The sequence below is a fragment of the Festucalex cinctus genome, chromosome 15, assembly GCF_051991245.1.
Source record: "Festucalex cinctus isolate MCC-2025b chromosome 15, RoL_Fcin_1.0, whole genome shotgun sequence".
NCBI classification, from domain to species: domain Eukaryota; kingdom Metazoa; phylum Chordata; class Actinopteri; order Syngnathiformes; family Syngnathidae; genus Festucalex; species Festucalex cinctus.
Window position 1 is genome coordinate 15,740,443 of NC_135425.1, and position 9,721 is coordinate 15,750,163.

Sequence of the window (9,721 nt, forward strand, 5' to 3'; positions counted from 1 at the left end):
AAGACAGGAAAAGATGGCATTTAACTTCATGATGACGTTTATTGAGCAAATGCTGCTGGGAAATCGTTGGTGATGAGTAAGGTCACGGGACTGCAAACAGTAGCACCTCATATTTTCTGTATTTCAATTCAAGTCAGGTTCCTATGCATATACAAGAATGCAAGACCCCTTAGCACTAGTACAGTATTTCTTTGTATTTTTGCGCTCGGGTAAACATAACGGATTCAAAAGCATGTTTAAGGCGAGTACTTTCTCTGGCTTCGTTGGGAACTGCGTATGGTCGTTTGATCGTCCTGTTGTCATTCGCTGCGGCAGGTGTTGTAGTTTCTTTTTGGCTGAGTTGCTATGTTCACATGTCAGGTATAAGGCTACTTCAGCACAACATGTGTAGTGTGCAGAGGTCCCACCCACCAGAGGTGGCAAATCCAGGTCCCCCCAAAAAATCCTGCCATTGTTTGGCTTTAGCTCCAGGTGCTAGATAGCTAGCTGAACTCCCATAGTGCTCGTTTACCTGCTAGGGAGCTAGCTAGCTAGTATCAATGACGAAAGCCAACTATGCGATCTAAGTCGCTAGTTAGCCAACACCTGGGGCTAAAGCCAAACTGTGTCAGGTTTTTTTTTTACTTCCTGCATCTGGATTTGACACCATTGCCACCCACATCATCCTCTAAAGCTACAAAATAATCATATCCCATATCCTTGAACACACAGTATCTTCACTCTTTGCCGTACATACATAGGAGAGGAAAGTGCCCTCCTCTCCAGCCCCTGAGCTATAGCATGCAAAGCCCCCACCCTCCCCCCCAAAACAACAAACCCATCAGTTGAATTGCGGCAAGAACAGGGAAAAAAAAAAAAAAGGTCAAATGTCTCAATGGCTCGCCCCTCACTGCGTCTGCAAACATGCATTTCTAACATTGGTAGCGTTTGGCTTCTTTCTAAGGTTTGTATGTTGTATTATGTCGCTCTAGCTGTATGGTGTTCTCTTATGTTAGTTCTGCTTGATTGCTTGTCGTCACGCCGTTCACGTTGAGCCCGCCTCAGTCGCCCTCCGTCACCTGCTTGATGGACTGGCTGGAGTGCTTCTCCGTCTTGATGGTGGAGACCATCTTCTCCTGCAGCACCTCCTCAACCTCCTTCACTGTCTCGGTGACCGTGACAGACTTTGTGACCTGCTGCATGCCGTCCTCACCCGTGGTGATGGTCTCGACCGTTTTGGTGATCACCACCTTCTGGCTGCCGTCCTCCTTGACTGGGCTTTCGTCCACGCCGTTGATGATCACGTCATTGCCCTCGCCCTGCTTCTTCTCCTCTTCCTTTGGGCTGCTCTTGTCCACGTCACCATTCATGGCGGTGTCCTTCGTCGTCTTGTCGTCTGTGGAGTCACTCTTGTTGTCTTCGGCAGGTTTGGGTGTGTCAGGTTTCGGCGATTCGGTTTTTGGTGAGCCTGGTTTTGTTGATTCAGATTTAGGGGACTCTGATCTTGGGGAGCCAGCCTTTGGTGAGTCTTCCTTGGGGGATTCAGGCTTTGGAGATTCTGATTTAGGGGACTCCGCTTTTGGGGAGCCAGTCTTTGGCGAGCCTTCTTTGGGGGATGCAGGTTTGGGCGATTCTGATTTAGGGGACTCTGCTTTGGGGGAGCCAGCTTTTGTTGAGTCTTCTTTAGGGGATATAGGCTTGGGAGCTTCCGATTTAGGGGACTCTGCTTTTGGGGGAGTAGTTTTGGTTGAATCTTCTTTGGGGGGTGCAGGCTTGGCAGATTCTGATTTAGGGGACTCTGCTTTCGGTGATTCTGACTTGGGGGAACCAGCCTTGGGGGATTCTGCTTTGGGGGAGCCAGCTTTTGGAGATTCTGTTTTGGGGGAACCAGCTTTTGGGGATTCCGTCTTGGGGGAACCAGCTTTTGGGGATTCCGTCTTGGGGGAACCAGCTTTTGGGGATTCCGTCTTGGGGGAACCAGCTTTTGGGGATTCCGTTTTGGGGGAGCCAGCTTTTGGGGATTCCGTCTTGGGGGAACCAGCTTTTGGGGATTCTGCCTTGGGGGAACCAGCTTTTGGGGATTCTGTTTTAGGGGAACCTGCTTTTGGGGATTCCGACTTTGGGGAACCTGCTTTTGGGGATTCCGACTTTGGAGAACCTGTTTTTGGGGATTCCGTCTTTGGGGAAACAGCTTTTGGAGATTCAGACTTTGGGGAACCGCCTTTTGGGGATTCAGGTTTGAGAGAATCTGGTTTTGTGAGTTCTGTTTTGACACTTTCTTCCTTTTTGGCTTCAGGTTTTGCAGCTTCTGTTTTCTGAACTTCAAGTGTGGCTACAATTGTTTCTGTTACAATGTCTTCAACATTTACCTTCTCATCCTCTTTTTTCCCTTTGTCTGCATCAGCCTTTTCTTCCTCATCATCTTCATCTTCATCCTCTTCGGCATCAGCTTCCTCTTCTCCCCCACTGGCCTCTTCTTCTCCCTCTCCCTCTTCTTCTTCTCCTTCTTCCTCTTCAGCCGTCACTTTCTCCGGAATGGCTTTGGAGTCTTGAGATTTGGAGCACAGGACAGTTTCCTCGACTACCTCCTCCTCATCGCCTGCCTCCGCCTCTCCTTTGCTCCCCTCATCCTCATCTTCATTTTGTTCCTCATCACCTTCCTCGCCCTCTTCTTCATCATCCCCCTCTTCCTCTTCCTCCGGTGCTTTCGAACTAACTTTCGCGTCAGTTGCAGCTACGATTTCCTCTTCCTCCACCTCACCGTCCTCATCACCTTCCTCCTCTTCATCCTCCTCGCCACCACTGCCTTCGAGCGTGGCCGAGAGCTCCTGGGCTATCTGATCTAAGGCATCCTCCATGTCCGCCTTGTCATCCTCCACCCTTGTCTCCTCGATGATCTCCTCGACAAATTTATGTTGCACCTTCATCCTGGGAGGTTCTGATTTAGAAATTGAGATCCTGGAGGATGAAACAGCTGGACGATGGGAGAATGTGCTGAAGTGGGTCTCCTCACCCTCCAGGAGTTTCCTGATGGGATAGTGAATAAGTCCATTACAAGGATGATCATTTGTATGAATCTTTGTTTGTTTATTATCTCTAGATTGAGATTTTTTCACATAGTTGACAATTGTGTGAGTATTAGTGAGCATTACGTTGATGATGAAATGTAACAGAAAAGCTTCACATGACATGTTTGCCGCTCTTCTTGAAATACTTAATTCACAGCTCTGGCTCTCAAAGTCAAATTATTTTAACCTAAATATTATTATTAAATATGTTACTGTATTATTTTTCTAACTTAGTCACACTTTGCAACAATTGTTTATTATAACAACAATATTATAGTTTATCAAACTTACGGTCCAGGGGCCATTTGTGGCCCGCAGGATGATATTTTGTGGCACGCTACATGACAGAAAAGTTAAGTTAAAGTTACTAGTGCAGCTCACACCCTTTTTGCTCTGAGTGTGTATTTTTTATCATCACTTATGAGCTACCATAGCTCAGGGTTGTAACGGCTGTTGGCAAAACCTAATTTTGAATGACACCAGCCAGTGGAAAGAAAAGATATATTTTGTCACCCAGTCCAAGTCTTTTTCAAAATCTGCTGTGAAGAGAAAGGTTGGTGATAAGAACAGCCAATTTGAAGAAAGGACTTTTTTTTTTTTAAATAATTAATTTAAATAATTACTAAAGTAGTCATGCTGAGGAGTATGCAAATTACACATTATTTTAGTTATAATTAATTTTACTTAAACTAGTAATTTCTTGAATATGATTGGTCTCTCCGTATTTGCCTGAAGATTCTAAATAGGGAAAGGCTCGAGCTCACTCGCAACAAATAAATATATTTTTAATGCTAATCTTCCATTAAAAACATTTGAAAAATAAAAGGTATCTTTCTACACACCTGGTAACTTTTTTTTTTTTTTTTTTTAAGGGGAATCCATCTTCTGTTTGAATGTTGGATTTTGTTTTAATGTTATTACTCCTTCAATTTTCTATTCTCTATTTTTACTATATTTGTTAGAGCCATGGATGAGTTGGACCCTGTCCCTGCTGACAACTGGCAAGTGGTTGGGCTCACCCTGGATTGGTCGCCAGTCAATAGAAATTTTAAAATCACCATTCATGCAAAGACAATAGTGTTGCATATGATTTCTAAACTGTCTTATTTGCTTACTGCAAATGTGCTAAATGCTGCAGCTGTGCGTGTTTCACCTGTATGCAGCGATCTCAATGTCTAGGGCCATTTTGACATTGAGCAGGTCCTGGTACTCGCGTAAATGACGAGCCATCTCCCATTTGGTGTTCTTGAGCTCATTGTCCAGCTGGTGGATCGTCTCCTGGAAAACATGTAGACGTTTGATTTAGTGCAAAATTATTAGCCTCTCTTAGAAAAATAATGGAATAACATCACTTTGACTCGATTTTAGCCCTTTTGTCCTGCATTCCGCACTTTAATATATTCTGACGCAGATATTGAAATAGTCCCAATGACTCCTCATTTCTATGCACCCCGCCCTGGAGGAGCGGTGCTGTAATGCAAGGACGTGGCCAGTGAGGGCATCCCGCCATGATTCTTACTCAGCAAAAATGTGCAGAGAGGAAAGAGAGAAAGACGAGAGAGATTTATTATGCTGCAGTCCTTCCTGTTAACTCTTCCTCGAGACTTTGAATTGACAAAGTTACCCCTGCTGACTAGTTAATAAAATACAAAATGAAACTTTCCTCATGTAATTCTAATTTCCCTTTTCGAACGATAGCAACGGAATAAAATTAGACGCGTAATTAAAGGGGATATTATTTGCCCATCACATTAAACACAACGTCTAAAAGTGAGAGGAAAAAAACATGGGGCTTGTTACTTTAGGGTAGTTTTGTGGAAATGCACGTTGCGATGGTTGTATTACCTGCAGACTGGCCAGGTCGCTGTTGTGTCGGTCCTCGATGTCGCCCAGCTGCCTCTCCAGGGAGTCTCTGGTGCCGCGCACCGACTCCAGCTCCACCGTCTTGGACTGCAGCTGGCGCCGGTAGTCGCTGATTTCGTCGCGTGCGCTCTTGATGGCGCCCTTGTTCTGCTCTGACGCCTCGTTAAGCTTGGCGTAGTGGCACATGAACCAGCTTTCCACCTGCTGGAGGTTCTTGTCCGAGTGGCCCTCCAGCTCGCTGCGGATCTCGCGCAGAGCCTCGGTGATGTCGGCCCGCTGCGGGTCTCTCCTCTCCACGGTCACCTGAGACGCCTGGATGTGGCCCAGAAGCTCGCTCACTTCCTCTTCGTGGTTATTGCGGATGAAGGCGATCTCGTCCTGCAGCGACTGCACTTTCTTCTCCAGCTCGGACTTGAGCATGTCCGAGTCGCCGGCGTCCTTCTTGAGGACGCGGATGATGGCCTCGGTGTCCTCCCGGATGCGGGCTTCCTCGTCCAGGCGGTCCCTGAGCCGCTGGATGTCGTCCTCCAGGTGGTCGCTGTCTAGCTGGATCTGCGCCTTGTCGCGGTGGATCTGCTCCAGCGTGGCGCGCAGCTCCTGCAGCTCCTGGTCGAACAGGTCGCCCAGCTGCGAGCGGGACACCTGCTGGTTCCTCAGAGCATGGATCTCGTCTTCGATCTGCTTGTTCTGCTGCTCCAGGTAGTGCACCTTGTCGATGTACACGGCGAAGCGGTCGTTGAGCCCTTGGAGTTGCTCCTTCTCGTTGGAGCGCCTGGAGGAGTCCGCGCTCAGGAGGGAACTTTGGCTCAGCTCGAAGGTGTCCACGCGGGGCTTGTTGGTGCTCCTCTTGTACGACGCGCTCACGCTGGAAGCCGGGCTGGCCCGTGACCACGGCTGGGAGCGGAATCCGCCGGTGGAGGGGCCGCCCGCGGAGCGGCTGTAGCTGTAACTGCTCGTCCTGCTGTCCATAACTCTCCTAAAGGGGCTCCCTATGGCGTCCATCCGGCCCGGTGTGCGGGAACTAATAAGAGAGGAGTGACTATGGTGGTGTGCTATACAGTATGTGGCTGTGAGGGGGGACGTGTATGTATGCGTGTGCGTGCAGGTGTGAGGGGTGGATGGCTTCCACAGCGACTGCCACCTCCTCGGCGTGCACCTTATATATGGGGAGCATCGGCATGCTCACCCGGCAACTTGCTGCCTCTCAGGAGGGAGGGAGGGTGCTGCTCACATCACACATTCTGCTATTGGCCGGTTCCGAGCACGTGACTATATACTAGTGTTGCATTGTCATGTTTGTATTCTAGCATTTGTATTTGTATGTCTCGGTATAGGTGTATAGGTATATTGGGAATGGAGTTCTGTATTGGAAATTAGATTGTTCTTATCCAAAGAAAGAAAGTACGAACGAAATAAAGAAAGAAATCAGCACCTTGGACAGATCCCCATAAAATATTTTTTTGCGGTTGTCTAAAATACAAAACATAAATATGCTAAATGAATTAATAACATAATAGAAAATAAAATACTTAAACAAGACCTGATCTAAAATAATTTTAATAACATTTTAAATCGATTACACTATTTTTTGTAAATTATTATACCACCACCATCTATTTGTCCTCTAACATGCTATAATGAGAGTCATTTTACCATTTTGAACAGGAACACATAATAATACATTGTTTCTGAGAAGTCAAAACATATACTTAAACATTCAAACAATAATATTTTATCATTAAAAACTTCATTTCAGTTGAAGAGTACATGCATACTAGTGTATTAACCATTACACTGCAGTGCAGTTGAAGAATTATTAGCCCTCTGTCAGTCTTACTTTTTTGCAGTCTCCCCACTTTCATGTTTAAGACTATCAAACAAATGTAAGCCAGACAAAGATCACCACAGTAAAAATAAAAGACAGTTTTTAAGCGGGATTTTATTTTTTTTAAAGTGGGAAAAAATATTTGTCGATATTTGGCCCTGTGTGGAAAAAGTCCTTGCACCTCTTGTCAAATCGTGAATTAACTGTGATTAATCACTTTGTCAAAAAGATGTCAAAAAGTTGATCAAAGGAAATTCAAGATCAGATGATAAATAAAATAATTCACATCCCTGAGTTCTGGAAAGCGTTACAAAACTTTAAGTTTTAGGACTCCAGCAAAACCACAAGTGGAGAAAACATGGAACAGTCGTGAACAGCAGGCTGACAAAAATGACCCGATTGACCGTGTTGCCTCATCCAGGAGGGGCAACAAAAAGCAAACAAATGTATAGAGATCATTTTGCTTGGGAGTACAGTACAAGTGTTAACAAAAGTTTAACATTTTGGAAAGTGTATGTCTTGTTACAGCTGTTGTATATGAACATAAATAAAGTTAACCATGGTGGTAGTGCGATGATCTGGGGCTGCTTTTCTCCTTCAGGACCTGGATGACTTACTGAGATTGATGGAACCACCAACTGTGCCTTTTAGCAGAAAACCGTAAAGGAGAAGAATGTTTGGCGATCAGTTTTGTGATCATCTTGAAGCACACTTAGGTTCTGCAGCATGACAACAATCTAAATCACCAAGTAAGTCGATTTTTTTTTAGCTGTCTTATCTTCTTATCTTATCTTGTCTATCTTAGCTAACTTGTTCTGTACTGGATAAATGCATGCACATTTAAAAACCATTTACCACATAAAAGTGTGCGGAAAGGGTGGTCTAACCACTCCTTCCAGCGTCAATGCAGGCTGGTGTGGGGTGGCTTTATTGATCACCTATCAATCAGAAAGCTCCGCCTCTCATCTCAACTCAGTGTGCAACGATTAGCAGAGTTGCGGATGGTTGATGCACCAAAACAGCTGCATTAGTGTTGTCAGGTTCTCATCACTGTTCTGCCCTTTTAAAAGTGCAGGATAAATTGAGCAAAATAAATTGCAGCATGTTTATTTTTAGCACTAGATCTACTGTAAATGAATACAATCCAGAGGCCACGCCCCCCACCCCATGTTCCATGATTGGGGCTGGGTGGGGTCCTGCAACAAGAGCCGCGAAGCCAGTCGAAGCGAGTTCAAGCGCACTGCAGAAGTGTGCTGAAATGATACTGCAGCTGAATACAGGCAAATGCGCCCGTCCAAATCTGGGCCATCAATTAGCTTGACTAACACACGTCCACACTCACGCACACACAAAGAGGTTCTCAAGTCACAAACAGTTTTGTAATGCAGATGTCCGCTGTTTGTTCAATGCTGTGTACAGAGAAAGCAAGGACAGCGTGACCTCGTATAGAGCTGATGCGCAGCTGACTCGCACATCTACACGGTGTTGCCATGTTGCAAATGAGATGACTAAGCAGAAACATTGACACCATGACTACCATACAGCGCTGTAGTTGTTTGAACTGTTGACATCAGATTATTTTCTTGCCTTGACAGCAGTAGAGTTTACATCTAATAACAATGTCTTCCATAAAGTTGCAGTTTATATACATTTTTTTTTAAGAATCAACCGCAAAAATTTTTTTTTCTACTTTTGTTTGTTTTTTTGGCTCATGTGAACATCTCTCAATATGATGTAGTGTAGTTTTACACCGATGCTAGCAACTAACACAATTATTATATAACATTGTTAAAGTAATACCTCACTGGTTGTGCCAATAAACATTATTTCTCTGGTGAGCAATAACTGCCATTAGTTGGTTGCTTTGTTGAACAGTTATAGTAGTACGATTATGCAGAAGCTACCCAAGTGCCTCAAATTTCTTACGTTCTTTTTTTGGTTATCAAGCAAGTTACTTAGATACACTATTAGTATCACAAAAAAAACAACTGCTACTACTGTTTCTCAGTTTGCTGCTTTTTAGTTGGTTGGTTGGTTGGTTGGTTGGTTGGTTACAGTGCCTATGCAAAAAAAAAAAAAAAGACAAATATCTTTTCGTTCTTTTTTGTCAGTTAGCTAGGTGGTTAGCTACGCCGTCAGAGTTACATAAACTACAGAAGTGTTGTTTGTTTGTTGTTGGTTGGCTTGTTTCTTTTAGATCGTTAGCTAGCTAGCTAGTTTGTTAATTGGCTAGCCATTTAGCTGTTGTTTGTTTGTTTGTTTGTTTGTTTGTTTTTTTGTTTGTTTTGTAAGTAGCATGTAAGATAGCAGGCTCACACAAAAGCTACACTACGGCCAAATGTATTTGTTACTTTTTTTTGGTTGGTTGTTTAGTTTTGTTAACTCATTACAGTGACAAGCTTATGCAAAAACTATATAGTACAAGATCACCATTTCTTTGTTGGTTTGTTTCTTTATACCTCTATATTTAGTTACTAGTGTTTTGGGGGGTTGTTTACATCTCAGTCACCATCCTCTTATGAACTGCAGTGTATTGAATGAAGGTAGATTATTTGTATTGGAGGTCTTTGTACGGAAGTGAGCTACTTTATGTGCATACAATGACAATACGGTGAGCAAGCGGAGAGATGAAGCAATCTATCCAATGACGCTGAGGTTGACAACTTGAGGCTATAGAAGAGTAATGGGCCATTTAATGTGAGGTGTCACTATTACAATAGCAACACCTCCTATATGGCTCACATACGTTGAAATCACACTGTAAGCACTCTGTTTAAATAAGGTGGTCATATTGCATTCAGGGGTTTTAATCGTTTTGGATGAGACAATTTTACTTTTTCAGACCTTTTTAATGACACTTGATTTTTATTTTACATGATTAGATTACCGTTTGTTAGGTGTGTGTTACAATATGTATAGACAGACAAACGAAATGTAATTGCTTTTTTTGTCTTTTATTTCTTAACACAACATTAGTCTTTTGCCA

General features: G+C 44.0%; 1 protein-coding gene across 1 annotated transcript; it reads right to left on the reverse strand.

Moving 5' to 3' along the window:
* Positions 1-19: 19 nt before the first annotated feature.
* Positions 20-6,055, reverse strand: nefma (neurofilament medium chain a). The gene is made up of 3 exons (XM_077497851.1): positions 4,893-6,055; positions 4,201-4,325; positions 20-3,006 (listed from the first exon to the last, which is right to left on the reverse strand). Exons 1-3 carry the CDS (start codon positions 5,910-5,912, stop codon positions 1,041-1,043), a joined length of 3,111 nt encoding a protein of 1,036 aa, XP_077353977.1. The 5' UTR covers positions 5,913-6,055; the 3' UTR covers positions 20-1,040.
* Between the last annotated feature and the right edge of the window lie 3,666 nt (positions 6,056-9,721).

Coding starts and splice junctions, on each gene's coding strand:
- nefma (XM_077497851.1), bottom strand. CDS start 5,912: ATGGACGCCATAGGGAGCCCCTTTAGGAGAGTTATGGACAGCAGGACG. Junction 4,326..4,892: donor GCGACCTGGCCAGTCTGCAG/GTAATACAACCA, acceptor CATGTTTTCCAG/GAGACGATCCACCAGCTGGA. Junction 3,007..4,200: donor ATTGAGATCGCTGCATACAG/GTGAAACACGCA, acceptor CTATCCCATCAG/GAAACTCCTGGAGGGTGAGG.